Source organism: Tauraco erythrolophus, chromosome 6 (assembly GCF_009769465.1).
Source record: "Tauraco erythrolophus isolate bTauEry1 chromosome 6, bTauEry1.pri, whole genome shotgun sequence".
NCBI lineage: Eukaryota > Metazoa > Chordata > Aves > Musophagiformes > Musophagidae > Tauraco > Tauraco erythrolophus.
In genome coordinates, this window is record NC_141470.1 from 24,047,835 (window position 1) to 24,066,389 (window position 18,555).

At 35.7% G+C, this 18,555-nt stretch overlaps 1 protein-coding gene across 2 annotated transcripts in view; it reads left to right on the top strand.

Moving 5' to 3' along the window:
• The first annotated feature begins 433 nt into the window (after window positions 1–433).
• The window catches only part of PPFIBP2 (PPFIB scaffold protein 2), an 85,553-nt gene continuing 67,431 nt past the window's right edge, over window positions 434–18,555 (top strand). The window contains exons 1-2 of one of the 2 annotated variants that reach the window (XM_086612844.1): window positions 434–500; window positions 15,182–15,384. In XM_086612844.1, coding sequence (XP_086468970.1) covers window positions 434–500; window positions 15,182–15,384 — 270 coding nt within the window. The remainder of the gene's footprint in view (window positions 501–15,181; window positions 15,385–18,555) is intronic. The other variant, XM_086612845.1, reaches the window with a different exon arrangement.

The following is an 18,555-nucleotide window of genomic DNA, read 5'->3' on the forward strand; positions in this document are numbered from 1 at the left end:
ATTCCTTCATTGAAACCTAGTCAGTCCTCTCTTTCCCCACAGTGCAGAAGGTTGAAATGTGCTGAACTTTGAATCTAGGAAACCATTGTTAAGGGTGCAGGTAGGAGAATCTCAAGCTTCAAGTATTTGAGATCGTTTGGTTTTGTTTCCATCTGCATTTCCTTGTTTTAGTAAAATCTCATAAAAAAAAAAAAAAAAAGGATCAACGATGAATGAAAGCCTCAGAAATCCTGGGTCATCTATCAAGAACAGGAACAATTTTGTTAGCTTTCATATTAGTAGGCTGTATTTTTACTAGTGTGGACTTTTACTTGTGTGGCTTAATTTATAATGTAACAGTGATATATATTTTCTATCGGGTCTGGTTTATTGTAATAGGCATGGTTTCATCTGTCTTTTCAGTGGAAACCGTAGAGGTCTGAAGACATCGCAGATGATGGCTTCTGACGCTAGTCATATGCTGGAAGCAGCTTTGGAGCAGATGGATGACATCATTGCAGGTATAATAATGCTTTATTTTACACCAGACTATTTTGAGATTTAACTATGTTTGTCTTTTTCCTTCCTGCAATTTTCCCGTTGATTTTTTTTTTGACTTAGTATTCTCAATTTCTCAAGTTTTCTGTGACACACAGATTTTTCGGGTTCAACAGTTATGTGAAGAAGATTTAAAGTAAAATAAAGGAAGAAAACCTGCCGTTTCACCTCAGATATGTGAATACTGAAGTAAGAGAGATTTATTTGCTCTAATGCTGTATGGTAACTTAAACACATGCTATTTATGTGGTAACATTCCATATGTGTTAGTTTTTTATTTCAGTGCGTCTTTGAAAAAAGTTTTCAGCAAGGCTTCCATTTAGCTGGATACTATATATCTGTATTTTACACACACATACCGATACACATAAATATATATATAATAAAATATACATAATTTTCTTTATTTATGATGTATATATTTAAAATAACTTAGCTATTAATTGCCTTCATGGCCTAATGAGTTAGAATGCATATCTTTTTGTTGAAATTTATATCCAAGAGTGGAGCTAGGAATTTCTTTTCAAACACCTGTCCACTAGAAACGCATATGATGCAAGACAGAATTTACTGTCTTTTGGTGCTCTCATGGTAAGGCAAATAAAAATTTTCTCACAACATTACAGCATGCAAGAAGAGAAGTTGATTTTTGTGGTTAGGACTCAGTAGCCTTGGGGTTTGTGCTCACACACCATTCAGTATGAGCTCCTAAAAGAAGTATCTGGGTAGGGCTATGATCTCACTTGTGCACAACAGGAAAGCATTCACTAAAGCTTTAAAAATTTATATAGTGACACCTATACTGTGCATTTTTTTCCCCCATAATCATGAAGAAGATGACATCAGCTTCTTGTTGCTGCAGTTGTGCTTCTTCTTGCTCTCCTTCCCGCACTTAATAGTAAAGCTTTCTATCCATAGACTAAAATGGAGCTTCAAATGCTCAGGGAAGCATTGCACTTCCCTCAGATATAAAAAGAAAGAACAAGAAAAGCAAATCTCAAACCATAATTCATAAACTAGGGAATTTAAATAATATCTTAGCCATTGCAAACCTTGGTTTATGATCCTGGCTAATGCTATAAAAGAGCCACAGTAACATAGAAGCCCGTGTTCCTTTAATTATGCTATGGAACCTGTGCTCGTAAATCACCTGCACACACCTGGAAACTTTAACTCAGTATCTCTCTTTCGTGACGATTTATACATAGCTCAGCACACATTGGTGTTATCATGGATGCACTGGTGATTCCATTCTTCAGAAAAATCAAGGAAAAGAAAAATAGACGTATTTTTTTGAATTGATTTTCAGATTAGACATTTATTTTCTTCCAGGAGTTGTCAGAGCTTCACGGTATGTTTTCTTTTGATGGAAAGGGTTAGAAAACTTGTCATGACTTTGAGGATTTTCAGGTTTTTCATTCCGTAGGATTTCATCTGCTTCAGTCTTTCCTGTTAACAGATCATGCTTCCAACATATCTTAAATCATCCAGTATCTCCTGTTATGAGTAATAAAAGACCACGTATTCAACAAATAGACGTATCACCTTGATTATCTGAGCACTGCAATGCTTCGTTTAGAATAAAATTCAGTTTTACTTGAAGATGCCATTTCATATTAGCTTCAAAGAAGTTTTCTCGACTTAGAGGCATGTTAGTCAGGAAACCATATGTGTAGTTTTTCTAGTGAGAGGATAACATTGCTACTCAGTAACATTTCCATGAATGGAAGCTATAAAAAATGGTTGTTGTGAGGCTAGTTCTGGGTAAGACAATAGGTGTTTAGTGTTGAGTATTTTTTCCGTGGTATGGAAAGATAGCCTTGTAATATGTGGCATAACTGATTAAATGAAAATTTATGGCTGCCTAGGAAAATCATATATTTCTTCTTTCATGCTAGAAAAATAACTGAGGTTGGAAGCCAGGTTTGATTTTTTTGGCTTAATATACTTTTCCTTTTCTACTCTTCTTTTTCAGATTGTGCCTATAACGTTTTAGGGTTTAACCTTGATAAATAAGCAATAGAATTAAATTGTTCTAGGCTTCCAAACAACATTGCTTTTACCCCCTTCACTTAGTTGCCAGGACGGTGGACACAGTGGTACAGAGAAGCAAAACAAATGATGGAAGAAATATTCTGTGTGAATCAGCGGACATTCACAGTTTTTTTGTAGTGCTGCTGTTGCCCAAGCTCTAAAACGTAAAGATTCAGACATGCTAGTGGTATGTAGAGTTTGTTTCCACAGTGCATGGATAGGTCATGAGCAAATTTGCAACCTCTTCAAGAGACTTGACTTTATGACTTCACATTACTTACATTTTTAGTCTAATGTCCACTGATACTCACTATAATATGGAAAACAGGCTTATATAAAGATATCTAATGGGAAAAGACCCAAGATATTCATAGATTCATAGATTCATAGATTTCTAGGTTGGAAAAGACCTTAGAGATCATCGAGTCCAACCGTCCCTAATCCCCATTAAACCATATCGCTAAGATATTAAGATATTTCCCAGACAATGCATCTGTCAAGTCTCATCAATATTAATTGAATACTTCCCATGTGATTTCAGAATTTTATCTACCTGTACCAATAAAAAATCATGTTGCTTTATTCCTTATTTTAAGCTCAATTGAGTGGGAAGGTTGTTTACCTTATTACTTATTTATTATTTTTTACTACTAGAAATAGATAAGACATTTTAAGACAGGTTGAGTTAAATCTGTTCTGGTTATTCTTCTCTAGCGAATTTTCTGTGTGTTCCAGAGCTGTTTCTGGAATATTCTGGTATGATTGAAGGACCAACTGTATCTGCTGGAGCCTATACTTGGATACAGTTATTATCCCAATTTGTCTCAAATTGATGAACGTAGTAATTATTCAAGCTTGATTCTCTCTAATTCAATCCAGTGAGCTTCTGTGTGCAATTTGGGCTGGGACTGGAAAACAGGAATGTGCTCGTCCTGTATGGCAAGGGAACAAATAAAATAGGAAAATCCTCCTGAAGGAGGCATGGAGGACTGTTGTGAAATGAACCAGGACTGCGAGTCTTCTAACTGCAGGTTAATAACGTATTATGCAAATATTGGACAAATCATCTGTGCAAATGTAGTTGCTCTTAGAGTACACTGGAAACAGCAAAAAAAACAATTGTTCAGAGCCTGTGCGATTTCCCTTCACTGTATCTGGGTTCTGTGGATATCTCTAGGCAGCACTGGATTCAAAGACTAAGGCTAAACTTCATGACTGTTGGAAACTCACATATGTGATGAAAAGATGTTTCCTTTAGAATGAAGCCTGATTGGGTGCTAGCAGAGCTATGATCTTCTCTTGGCCTCAGAAAACTTTTTTTTTGGGACAAAATGAGCATTAATCACTATTTTAGAGGACTGAGAAGTCCAGAGATTTATGATTTGCATTGGTTAATTTTTGGAGCTTGAGTAGATGTGTATACACACATGCAAAACCAGCATTCTCTCTGTTCAATGAGAAAACTGTCCTGATTTCTTTTCTTAGCTGTAATTATTATTAAAATATTAGATTGTGATCTTGTCCTTTAAGGTAAGAACTGGGCATGCAAATACATATTACAGATTTGCAGTCCTACTTTCAGCGTTCTAATTTTAAAAGTCATATCCCTCACTCCAAATGTTAACATAGCCCATACAGGATTGTGATTAATCCAAATAAAAAGTCTCACTGTAGACTGTGCATCTCAGTGCAATGCAAAATGTATTAGTGTTTAGAGTGCATGAGGGTAGGATTTTGAAGCAAGATTAACAAATTGAATTTCATTGGGCTTGATCAAATTTGACAGATAGGTCAGTGTTCCCATGTCTTTTATGCTTCAGTACATCTGTACTGATAACCCGCCCTCATAGCTATATAAATTAGGCGTGCTGAATGATTAGCCTTATTTGACTAAAATAGCAAAAAGGGCTAATGTGATTGTCAATGAACATGACTTATCCATTTGCTAGAATGACTTGCACTCCAAACAGAGGCTTCCTCTAAAGAAAGCGCCCTTATGTTAGATCCATCTACACATTTTTTATTTGAGGTGCATGACTCTGGCATTGCTTCCCTCTGAGGTTTGACCAAGTCATTACTTTCCCTTCTATTCAGCTTGTGCCCATTGACTAAAATGTGTTTCTTTATAGGACTATAGATTTTGATTATGTTTTCTTTGTAATATATCCTAATGAATTAAAATAATTTTTATTTTACTTGTAATTTTATATCACTTGTTTCTCTCTGTCAGCAATCTGGAAATCCATCATTTCCTTTTGTGAATAATGACCATAATTGTAAGATCTAAAAAAATCCTGTCACAATATTACAGTCTGCTGCAGCTCCAGAGTCATATTCATCAAGTAATCAGTGTAATTATTGAGTTTCCTTTAACCAGAGCTCCTGCAATTATTGCTTACTGAAAAATAATGAGAAAGTTAAATGTGTTATCACATGGGTGTGTACTGATCTTTCAGTATTAGTACTGAAAGATCAAAAAATATAAATAATTAAAAAGTTTGTCAAGAAGTTGTCCAAGAAGTATGCATGTTTAAACTCCCTTCTCTTGAGGTGGCAGAACGCTTGTGTTCAGTTCATTGCTTTGGCTGTGTGTTACAAACCCAACCACTTCCCACACCCTTGCTGGAAAAGGGACCTTAAGAGGAAACTATGCTTAAGAGGAACAAAATTTTAATTCAAGTTTAATATATTTTCCTCGTGGAATCTATTTGCCAGAATTCGAAGGAAGGCCTGTTTGTGAGGCTTTTGTGGATTTTCCTCCTTCTTTTTTTTCTTTTATTGTTCTGCCTCTTCATAATTTTACTATGAAAATAATAGACTTCAAGTTCCAGAGCTACACTATGTTCCTGGATGTGTTAGATTACTAAATCACCTCTAGGTAAGTGATTAAAACTTGGATTAGAAGTGCGGGCGTGGACAAAAAATAGTAACACTCTCATTGGAACCCTTTTGAGTGAATTTTAGGTTTTGTGGAATAAGGTTTTCACTGAGTTCCTATGTAAGTAATAGGAAAGCAAAATATTTCCTAGTGACCTTGTCCTTTACCCATGAATAGTCATATACGTCATCCCTGGATTCATTCAGAAGGTGAGGACTAGCCTCACAGCACTTTAAGTGAAGAAGATAGACAACTCTGTTCGGCTTCGTAAGAGATTGAAATTGTCCAGACCAGACAGAGAGCACTTAATCCTATTTTTTGTGGTGTGTGTTGGGGAGGGGTGGGTGGGTCTTCTTTGAAGTACAGCTGATGGGCAGTACAAGCCTCTTGTAGCTGTGTAGAATGACTAGAGAATAGCTTCTATTTTATCTTTTCAATTTGTATGCTTCCAGATGGCTTTATATTTTTATCCCTTATGTCCTATTCAAGGTTCACAGTATTTTCAAATTCAAAATTTAGTTTCTGTAGTAAAGGTGTATAGTTTTTAATACAGAAATCTTTGTAGAATTTCATTTTAGAGCACTGAATTGACACAGACTATAGCTGAAATAATGATGAGAGAAACAGAATGATTTAAATAATGAACAATTTCTTTCATTATAGATCAGAGTAATTGAACAGCAACAGCTGCAGAGGTTTTCTTGTCTTTTCTAAATAAATTGTAATTGTGTTAATAGACTGTGCTTCAGTTACGATTAGTGTATTTTGGTTTTATTTTCTGTTTTTTTTCTATCAATAATTTAGGCTATTTTCTGAACAAAAGTAATATATGTACAGCACTTGTTTATCTTGTTACTACAATGCATTAATTAAGGTGAGCATTTGTGAAGTTGTACTGTACAAGATGCTATAGTGGCTTTTTGAAACGATTCGCTAGAGCATATTTATGCATAGATCTTATAGCAATAGAGATATGAAAAAGGAAATTAAATAATAAATTACTTGAAATCGGGTCTTTGATAGAGAAATATATAACTTCCTGTCATAACAGTTCTAGAAAATTATGCATCAAGAATATTGTGAGGGGGAAAAAGGTAAAAATAGTGACCTTTAATCATCTTGGAAATTAAAAGGGAAAATATAAAACCTAACACAAATATTTAGGGTTTATAATTTGTAGTCCAACATTTATCTTTATTTTATAACACTTCTTATAGCTTGTAGGTGCTGACATACAGCTTCAGCTACTCGACTTCAGAAATCTAATTAATTCATTTCCTAGATGTTGCCAGCAATAACAGATTTATAGCAATTTAAAATCTTTTAAAACTTAAAAAATGTAGCAGCTCACTGTATTTCTATTTATTTAATCCATAGTTTTTCACATCAGCTATCTGTAGTCTTTCTTTTAGGTTTGTTAACAACATCTAAGACATGGCCTCACAAGCTGCGCACACTTGAGTAACCATTCCAGTTCTTTGGCACTGTGTTTTGCAGGGGCCTTATGCATATTGTAGCCTTCAAGTTAAGACCTTACGTAACTGCTCAGGTGCAGTTTTGATCTGTGTTTTAAAAGTATGTGAAAATCATGGCAACTCGCATGTCGATTGCGCGTGTGCAGCGTTTTCTGCTCATTCCTTACCCAGGGTTGCCAGAGCAACCTGAAGTTTGGAATTTCCTCAATTTTGAGTGCTTAACCTTGCGAGAGGTCATTATAGCTATTTGGGTTACTGTCCCAAAACATGCTTCCCATACTCTCACTACCCTAAGCATATTTTCTCACAGATAGTGGACGTCTGAGCACAAGATAGAGTGTGAAGACTCTCGGAATTCTCTTTGTAGTACTGATGGATTCCCTGTGTAAACAGGGCAGTACTAGAGAATCTTAAGGAGCTGAAAGCGTTGAGAACTTGTTTCCTATAAACATTTAATGATCTTTTACAAAAGTAGTTGTTTAAAATTGTCTTGTATAAGACAATAGTGTCTTTTGAAGTCCAATTCAAACAGTGATTTACTGATCAAGTTGGACTTCCCTTGCATGTGTTCCTGCTTTTCCAGCAAAACAACAAAATTAGTGGTTTGCTGAAAAGAAGTTAAGACTAAATCATAATGGAGAAATAACTGAAACTGAAATATGCTAAATTCTTTATCTCTGACTATAGATAAATAGTTCTCTCAGTATAAAACAAAAATACAGTCATGACCTAGACCTACATCAACATACCAAAATGCAGTATTGCATTGTGTTTATGCAAAACAAAATCCATGCATTACAGATGTGTATTAAGTTTTGAAAAAGGATGGAAAAGAAACAGAAATATAAATAGCTGCAGATACAATAAGTAGGAAAGAAAGGCAGTTAAACCATGATGGCTACAACCCCATAGGATTGAAAATCTGAGACACAAATGTTCTTTTGTTGTTTATATGATGTGATCTGTTTTTCAGTACATGAGTCACTCAGTTGTTTAATAGGCTAATGAACAGATTTCTAAGGTTTAAATTTAAACAAGTTTTATCAAACATGGGATTTCCTTAAATTCAAAATCATAGCTTCTAGACTTCCTACTTTAAGGCAATTAAATTGATTTGAAAGAGTCTTTTTAAAAATCAAAATAGTGTAACTTTTCTAAAACAAGATGCTTTTATTTCATCACAGACTGAATTCCTTGATTTTTCTTATGCTTTCAAAGATCAATTATTTTCATGAAACAGTATTCATGTTAACAGTAGCTTACTACTGCTTACTACAAACAATTCCGGATTTTGTGCTAAAAAAATATGTATTTGTTGTCTCACGATACTGTTTCAGTTAAACTACTGGTTTCACTGGCCCTAAATATACTTTGTTTGTGTGTATGTAAATACAAAAAAAAATAGAGAAAATTGGTGCAAGTATTTGTTCTTTTTCTTTAATAAAATGTGTTGATCCTGTTTTTCCTGTGTGATGGAGACTTGGCCTCAAATCTCTATCATAGCTGCATAATCCCTCTTCCTTTTTTTCACCAGCCATAAGGCTAATGCTTAGCTTGTGTTTCTGAATAAGAGAGATCTTTTTGTTGCAGTTGTGTGTACAGTACCTAATGTGGTGCACATCACAGCTTAGATTCTATAAGCACGTAAAAGGAAAAAGGTTGAGTAATTACACAGATAATTTGCATAAGAAATTATAGACAGTTCTTGAAAATTGTCTCAAGGATTCCATGTGTGGCTGTAAATAAAGTTCAGCTGAAAACCATCCGAGCTGCATGAAACTTGCATCTGAATGTGGTCATTAATGTTTCTAGGCTTGGAAATTTTTTCCTAGGACTTCCTGCTAATCCAGCTCAACTGTTCCCTGTAGTTAGGAGATCTAAAAGCAGAGATTTGAGGAGAAGCTAATATGAGCTATGATTCAAAACACACCACTTGTGATGTATTTTGCATTACAGTATTAGAAGAAAGGATTGTATGAGCTACCTCTTCACTCCTTTGACAGAAGGCTTAGGAACAAGGAGCCTGAATTATATCCCATCCAGACTTTACTACTAGTTTACATAAGTTCACGTTTTCAAGGCTATCTTCATGAGAAAGAGAGACTTGTGCTACAATGAAAATTACACTTTATAGTCTTGAAGAAGAGAGGAAGAACTTGGACAACCTATATGCTCATTGAGTAAAAACTCAGGTAAAAACAAAGTTATCTAGCAGTGTAATGATTGACTGAAAGGCCAGAGAAAATGTCTGTTTATTATTTTATTCTAACCACTCTTGGTCAGTTATCAAAACTGTTACGCTTGATTATTTCAGCTTTATAGAAAGTCATCCTTACCCCAGCGTAGCAGTAGCTTTTGGATTTTGTTGTGGGGCTTTTGTTGTTTTTTTTTTTTTGCTGTTTTCTGTTCTAAAGGAGTCAGCAGTTTTAGGAAAATCTCTTTTTAACCACTGATGATTGAGTTGTATATTACCAGGAATTTTTTTTCTAAAACTCAACTAGTTTTAGTGCAAAAAGACTGAGATAATATGGATGAATGCAGGGGATCAGAAGTTAAGGGGCAAGGAAAAGTGAGAGATCAGAAACAGTGTCTACTGCTAAGAGTGATGAAAGTTGAGTGGTGGCTGAATGTGTACAATATGAGAAGACTGGATTTTCAGACTGGCAAGGCTTTCTGCTTCTTTCTTTACTTCTGTTTAGTAACTTATTTTGCGAGTTACCAGTAGTGCTGTTTTCTGAATATGTTATGTATTTGCCCAAAAGGAACATTTCTTTGAAGTCATTCACCTAATTGTAAGGAACTTTGAACTAAAAACGTGCTTGTGTGGTCAGGGTGTAGGAAATGTGTAACTTAAAAGTTGTTTTCCTTTTTGCATTACTTTTGATATTCTTTCTACCATACATGTACTGTGCAGCAACATTTAACCTCCTTCATCTGTTGGCTATGTGGAAGCCAGAATTGAGCTGCTTGGAATGTCTTAGTTCCAATACTTTTTTCTTTACCCCTTTGTTTCTTTCTTTCCTAGTCCTCTAAAGTGGACATTTATGATGATTAATCGTGTTCCAGTAGCACACTAGGAAACCATGGTGTTGAGTATTATATAAACATAATGACAAAAGATTCCTCTGTGTCCTGTTTACCCCTGGAAAAAAATGAGGCACAGGAAGACTGTGACTTGCTCAAAGCTATACAATAAGGTTTTTTGCAAGAGTTCAAAACTGCCCTCTTTTTTTCCTGAGTATCTGTAAAATTCTAGTGCTTGAACCACATTCTTTCCCACTTCAGCTATCTATAATGAAGCTACACACAAATTCATTGCTGTTAGTGGTACAGTATACTGCTAATATGTAGTGTTCTGTTTGCACTATGGCATGTCTTTTTTGCATCAGTCTGCAGGGAGATCCAAATTCTTACTGTCTGGTGCTAAAACTTAATGTGGTTTGCAGCATGGTGATGTAAAGGTTTAAACTAATGCAAAGAAATATAATTATTTACTCCTACGCACTTTTACTTCTGTTTTTCAGGGTGTGTTCTTGTCCTTCTGGTGAGCAATATATATCCTACTTAATATGAAACTACATGGAAAGCAAATAAGAGAAGCAAGCCAGTGATTCATTTGAATTCAAGCAGTAAAACGGGAAGCTTTCTGAATTAAAATGCTGAGTTGAACTCTGCATTTCTGCATTTATATCTCTTCTTTACCTAGTATAAAGTGCATTAGTTGTTGCCTTCAGAGGAATTATTCGTTTTCCATTTCTGCCTGGAAAATAAAGGGAGCGCAGTGGCAACCCATGGCAAACCAGTTTAAAAATTTCACAAAGGAGGAGCGTAGGCGTGTATTTGATGGGGAGGTATGAAGAATCATATTCTCTTAGTGATGCACTGAGATCTGTAGGTAGCTCCTATTCCAGACAAGGAGAGTTACTCATGGGAGGGCTTTGTAACTTTTGTTGAGTACTCTGGCCCCAATCCAGCAAAACAAAGCACTTTTAAGTCCTTGATTAATATTTGTGATGCCAGTGACTTGAAACTAGTGGAATTTTGATTGCTGAAAACTAGAAGCTTTAGCACATCTCAAGAGTTATGCCCTGTATCCTCAGCATGATAAGGGTACAGATATGGTTTGGGGTTTTGTTTGTTTGTCCTTCTGATGGTATTGGACACAGGTACATTCTCTCATCAGTGCCTGCTTTTTGAAGTTTAAATACAGTTGAATATCCTCAGTTGAAGGATTTAAAATTATGAATGAAATCGAGCCTTTCAGTCTCTACTTTTTTCATTTAACTTTAGCAGGTATTAGTCAAAGACATGTTTTTCCTTTCAAGGTTTAATGGAAGTAGCACATATAAGAATTTACAGATAGTTCACTTGTAAGATCATTGCATCTTTATCCAAGCAAGCAAACAAATACTGTGCTGTCTGTTTACTATTATTAGCTAAGAAAATTTTGAAGTATCTTTATTGTCTTCTGGAGTTTAAAATCCTATTCTGTTTATGTTCAAAATGAGTTCCCAGCCATAAGCATGGGGTAAGTTGTAAGATAGACCGACCGCCTTTTGCGTGTTTTTAGGTAGTTCAGGGAACATGAGTTTGCCATAAGAATGTTTTTGATGATTTTCATTTGTTGCATCTCTTTCTGTTAGCAATGAATAGAAAAATATTTCCTTCTTCTGGATGCTTTTTTATTACTTATTTCATGCAAACTTAAATGGAGGAAAATTTGAGGCAGGAAAAGAAACAGTAAGAAAAAAACTGAAAATGGTTAAATTGACTTTGTCTCCATCACTAGGTGTTAAGCTGATGTTCTTTCCCAGTAAAAACACATTACCATCTTCCAAATGTCCCTGCAAAGGACAGGACTATCCTCAAAACCCACCTTAGATTACAACTGTGGAAACTCAGCATGTGTGTCTTACACATGGGCCCAGTTCTGGAGAGTTCTGAGAGATGATGACCTTCCACTGCTGTGTGAAGTGTGAGGCTTTAAGGATGCTTAAGAGTTCTGCCAGTCTGAACAGTCAGCTGAAGAGCTTGGGATAACTGAAGCATGCATATGGAGTATGCCTAGTCTCCGGAAATCACATAACATATAATTCCTGACTGGCCCTGACTGTGCTCCAGCACTTGAGAATTTTTGCTTTTATAGAACTAAGTTTCTTAAGGTGACAGTTCTTTCACTTGCCAAGATTAAAGAGTGTGCGTGTATGGTTTTTTTCCTAGTGTTTTGATAGAGGCAAATCAAATAAAGACACGCCAAAATGTGTGAATTTCACAGTTACTGAATTGTCCCACAGAATTTAAAATTATTTTCTGTAGAAGATAGATGTTGGTAGTAATGTAGTAGCCATGATAATGTAAGGATGGAGGCAAGATGTGATATGTAGTGAGGCATTTAGACTGGTGAGAGAAGATGTCACCAATACTGTCCTCAAGAAAGTTACAGTGGTGGGTATGGTATGGATGCATATTTGACTGAATAAACTACCTACCTAGTATAACTAACTGGACTCAACGATTGTTTTAAACCTGTATTTAAGCTTCAAGATTATGGCTTTTATTTCACACTTGAAGTATTTGTTTTGGGCCTGAAAGTTTGTGTGAAAGTATTCATATAAATAAAATGAAGAATGCTGTAGAAGAATGCTCCAGTAAGTTTTTCCCATTCCATAACTATTTTAAATTTTCAGTTCATTGAAAGGGTAACTTTGGATCATGTCTGCTTTTCTGGTGTGAAAAGTACTTGCTAAACAAAAGGACAGAAAAATTTAGCATGGAGTTTTCCAAAAGAAAGAGTGAGAAAACAGTTTAAAAGTCCTAATGTCACAATAACCGAGGAAGCCACATCTTTAAACGTGGCGTCAATGCTACTGAAGAAGACAATGCCAAATTTCAGTTTGTGTGTGTATCTCTTTTGGAAAGTAAGTATTGAGCCACTCTGGCTGAATGAAAATATTTAAGAGGTTATATGATCCAAATGGCTCTTACACAATTTGCAATGTGCTATTTTTAGTTGCTAGAGCTTAATATTAATCCGCATTAGGAAGTACATAAACAGAAACAACTGAGCTGGCATAAGCAGCTAAGAGTATAGAAATACACAAGAAAATATCTTTTAGTGTTTAGAATATTCAAATCCAGCAAAACAGTTAGTTGATCCTCTCCTCAAAAGGAAATAATTGAGGAACACAAGTTTGATTTACGAGGTGAAATTGTCTTGTGTAGCAGTCTTTGTAGCACCGGATATTGAAGAAACTTTATCTGGGACATCGTCTTAGCCAGAAATTAAGATGAAATTTCACACTTGAGGTATAAAATAAACTCATAAGCAGCGGAAGTCAACAGGACCAAACAGGGCATATTCTAGGTTTGAAAAGAGGTTAAGACTGTATGAAATGTTCCAGTAGTGAAAATAAGAGTGGTGCTTAAAAAAAAAAAACCCAAACAAAAAAACAAACCAAACCCAAATCCCTACTACTGAGCCTTGCAAAACGTTAGAAATTTCTAGGGATGGTTTTGCATTGTATAAAACAATCAAACAAAAAACCCACGTAACACATACTGTAGAATTCAAACCACATCATTTTTTGCAAAGATAGTTGAACTGACAGAATTCTTTGTGTCATTAAAGCAGTGCTTGAAGAAGACCTGCTTAATATTACTTAGAATTTTCCTAAAAGCTTTGAGTAAAGTTAAGCGTTCACAAAATGAGAGACAAAATATTGTCTTGGATCAAAAACTGATTGAGACGGGGAACAATATTAGGATTAAATGATCAGTTAGCATTATGGTTAAAAACTAATCCAGGTGCGGAAGGCGTTTCAGTGTACTAGGACCTAGAGAGTCAGTGTATTCGTGAGTTGTATTTAAGTATTAGTTGCTTATCACGCTATATGTAAAATGAACCATTGGGTTCAAACACAATTTGTGATGTCCAAGTCATGGTAGATAAATAACCATAGCAGGCCAACTAACATTGATTAATGCAAAGTAGTGTGCATTCAAGGAGAAAATTCGAATTGCTTGCACATCTGGGTTTCAAATGAGATACAACTGCTTGGGAAAAAAACTTAGCAAATAATTTTTGAAGGCCCAGTGAAGATTTCTGTTCCTTTCATAACTAAGATGTAAATTACATTAAACACAGGAGTAAAACAAAGAATAGTATGGAAATCATTACAATCCCTGTGTGTAGATAAATGATACAGTCTTCTAAGGAATCCTATATGCTATGTGGATCCAACATACACCTGTAAAGTATGTTACAAAATGAAATGATGGAGAGGAGTACAATAAGAATGATCAAAAGCCTAAAAAAAAAATCTCCCATGAGGTCAAATAAAGGGGGAAAATGTGATTGCTTATGCTAGAGAGAATAGGAATGAAGACATAACATGAGTACAATGCATTATGTACATGAGGCAATGAATTATAGATAAAAACTGTAAAAAGTAGAGCAAATAGAAGTTTTCCATCTGATTAATTCTTAAAGAAACAAGCGGATATTAAATGAAAATCAGGGTCTGAAATTCAGGACTGGGAAAAGATAGCTCATTTTAGTGAGTTTCTCATTGAAGCACAGGGTATTAAAACAAAAGATCTGGATATGTAAGAATTTGTATTATTTATAACTCTTCTATCAAGTGAGATATATTTGTTGCTGGGCTTATTGTTCTTGAGAAAATAATATTGGTGCTGGAGGGCTGGCAGGAGGGAGGCAGTGTAATTTAGAGAGCTAGCGAAGTTTCATTAGCCATTTTTATTGCTAACTCTTTGGATTTTGTTCTCTGAGGGAAGGTTTTAAACCTGCTCAAGGTCACATATTTTTCTACTTCTGGTAACACCATCTATTTTCATCTAAGTTTTGTCAAAGGACTGCATCAATCTTTCTTAGGTTGCTTAACACTGCTCTGAGTGGAGACTTCTAACTACGTAGCTGAGAAGTTAGTGACATCTCATGGTAACCATGGAATATTACAGGTGATTTGTGGTGAGGTTTTGGTGTTTGTAATTTAGCAGACATTGCAGATGTTTTCTAGGTCAAAATTCTTTCTTAATATTCTTGTACATACCTCTCACATTTAATTCTTCAGTGTTTGTTATTTATCTAGAGACTAACTCAAGTATTTCTCAGCCTGAAATACAGATACTTTTCAGTTAGTATCTGAAATCCAAATGTTGTAGTGTGCATTACCTATGTATTTGTCACTTAAAACCAATTATTTAACATTATTGTCTCTCCTGTTTTTACTTGTTTTAGGTACAAAGTCAGCTAATGGTGGTTATGATATTGTGTCACCTGCTCCATCAGTATACTTGGGCACATTTCAAATTTTGCATCTCCTGGAAGATCTAAAGATGGCATTGGAAATGCTAGAGGATCCTCAAGAGAAAGAAGCATTGCGAAATCAAATTCCAGGGGCCACGGCAGTGTGTCTACGTGAGTGGTTTGAAGAGAATCTGGTGAGTAGTTATTTATAGCTTTTGCTTTTTTTTTTTTCCAAATACCATTGATTCAAGTATTTTGATACTTTAGTTACTTTTATGACAACTGAAATCTGCATACTTGGAGAACTGCAGGGGATGGTGAGCAATCATAGAAAGCTGAGGATATTACCACTTTATGTGCTAATTACTAAAGCAATGCAGATATAGAAGCATAAGAAGTTCATAAAAGACCTTATTTTGTCCTTGATGAGAGAAAAGGTAGTAAAAATGAACTAGCAAAAGAGTTACCTTTTCTGTGGGTTTGTTGAGTTTGGTTTTGTTTTGTTGGTCCGTTGCTGGAGATAACAAACAGGTTTATAACTAGTTATAAAAAATTTCAATTCTAAACCACCAAAAATGGGTAGCAATCTATGTATTTGTAGACCTTTTTATATTTTTTTAAAAAATGCAAATAATTTGTAAGCATGCACACAGCTTCTGTGGACTTCAAATTTGCAAGAGCTTTCTCCACTGACAAGCAGCAGTTTAACTTGGAAATTGAGACGAAGTCTGATGAAATTCAGCTCAGTTCAGTGAAAGGGAATAGGTATTTCATAGTTATGAAATATGAAATAGTTACTGAAAATTCCTTAGTTCCAGCCCAGAGCTGTGGAACATGGTACTTGATAATATGAAAAAGGATAATCAAGGTAGTAAGCTATAGAGAGCGAGAACTCTGTAGCTCAATGAATCTCTACACATTGGAAGCTTCAAAAGAAGTTTGTTAATCATTAGTTTATGAAATGGTGGAATGTCACAGAAAAACCCTGCTCAATTCGCGTGGTTTAAACACATCAACAACAACACAACAGATAAACCAGAATACTGGATGCTTAAGAAATCTCAAGGAACACCTACACATTTCTAAATGCAGTTCTGTAACTAATTGCAAAAAGTTAAAATCACACAGACGTGCACACATACACATTCACGGTTGCACGCACACATTTCCTCTCCCACAGCTGGTGTTGATTACAAGAACAAACAGCTGCTTCTGTGGATGTGGGTTCCCCAATTTTTACACATCTCCTAATGGACACGTGGGTGCTTTAGCTTTTGTGTGTACGTGTGGAGCTCCCTGTAGTCTGCTAACCCATGTGCTGGTGAACAAGCACCCCAGGAGTTCACATAGGCACACCTGACGTGTGGGTCCCCAATTGTTGCAAATGGTATCTGTCAGATTAAAAAAAGGTCATTACGTAGAAGATGCCAAATGCTCTCAAGTGGAATTTGCTACGGAGGCTAAGAATTCAGTACAAAGATTTGGAATATATTCTAATTGTTGTATTCAACTGAAATGTTACATAAAACAATGTTTGATATTGATAGTAGCAATAGTTGCATTGTAACGGACTTTGGAGTGAACTGATGCTTTTGAGCTTTTTTTTAGAGCTATTATAGGTTGGATTGGAGGGGAATTTTCTTTTGTGGGTCATTAATTCCACATCTGTTTACTTTGGGGTTCCATGCACCTTTCTTTGAACCTAGAGGCTGCTCAAGCATGCACTGAATAAGCCACTGGTTTAGAGAATACATCAACTGCTTTGTTTCTAACAGGAATAGGTGAGGACAAAAATATTCCCAGTTTATCCTGACTAGGAACACCTTAGAAACTAAAGATACAAAAAGTAATCTGACTCTTATTTTTAAAAAGAGATAAGCATACTCCTTTCAATAAAAGTGTTATTTTATGATTCCTCTTCACATAATGTGTGCTTGAAAATTGTACTAAAAATCGTTGCAGCTGCAATGCTTAATCAAGAATGCAAACAATATGCCTTGTGGAAATAATTTGAATTTGTGTTTTGCTACTGTCCTGTATTAGGTTTTATGGGAAACCACAGAAAGGGGAGTGAGAAAGATGGCTCAAGACTAGTTCCTGCTGGATAGCATCAAATGACAGCATTTAACTGCTAGCATTTTGGTTTGAGCAGAAGTATGGAATAGAAGTCCCAATTCTTTCTTGTGTGCTCCTTCTGCATTAGCAATCATCATAACTTACTGCAGCCCTGAAAGCTCTCTGGGGCAGAGTATGACTGTACCTGCTAGTTCTATTTGTGCCACACAGCAGTAGTTGGGATTGCAGGTTAGAGGACAGAAAGTATCTGAACCATCTTTGTATTTTTTGTTTGCATTGGAGTATCATCTAGAAACTAGTGCTCAGCTGTACTAGAATGGGAAAAATACCTCTGTAGAAAATTGCCCCTTGGCCTTATAATTCAAGTAGCTTTGCAGCTTCAGTCTTTGCCAGCTAGAGTGCTGAACTACCCCTAGTGTTCAAATAAACAAGACTGTGGAATTTAGCCTTTTAATCTGCTTTGAGGCACATCGGTGTATTACTGATCAGTCAGGAAGCTTCTGGGGTGATTATACATGCTATAGCTGGTCTCACTAGAGTCTTCCCTCCCTTCAATTCCATAGTACCAAACTATGGAATTTATGAGACATGAAACATCACCAAGTTGTGTTTTGTGGGGTTTTTTTGTTTGCAGAGGTTTTTTTGTGAGTGGTTTTTTGTATGGGTTTTTTGGCGGGGAGGGGCTTGAAACAATTGTAACTTACATTCTTTGGTCTGTCTACTATAAGTGTAAATAGCAAAGATGTGGGAAAATTTACATATGCTTAGAGTGTGAAAACTTCAGACATTGTTTTTCATACCTGATACTACCTTGCTCACTTCCTCTTTTGAAAGCATCTGCTTTGTTCCTTTTTTATGGAACCATTGCTAGGGATTTGATGTTTCAGTGATTTGATGGAGTTGGATTTTGTTCTTATCATCTACAATCGCCTAAGGAAGAGGCACATCAGTTGTGGAACTAAAGGTGCGCTTTTCGAAACGGCCCTTTTTGCATTTCTGTGATCTGGGATCTGTGAACGTATCAAGTTCTTGCGTTTACAGCATAACTGGGCACAGTAACTGTGCTGCTGCTGCTTTGAGATAGATTAAATAAGTTTGACGACGTTAGCGCTGAGATTAGAAAGATTATTGCTATGTATCATAGAGTGAAGATTTAATAATGGCTATAACTGCACAAATCTTTTGACAAAAGCTAAAATGGAGTAAAGCATCATTAATTGCATACTTTTAGCTACCTAAGAACTGTATTAAAAATTTTTGCCTCAGAGTGAATGTCTGGAGTGTTTTAC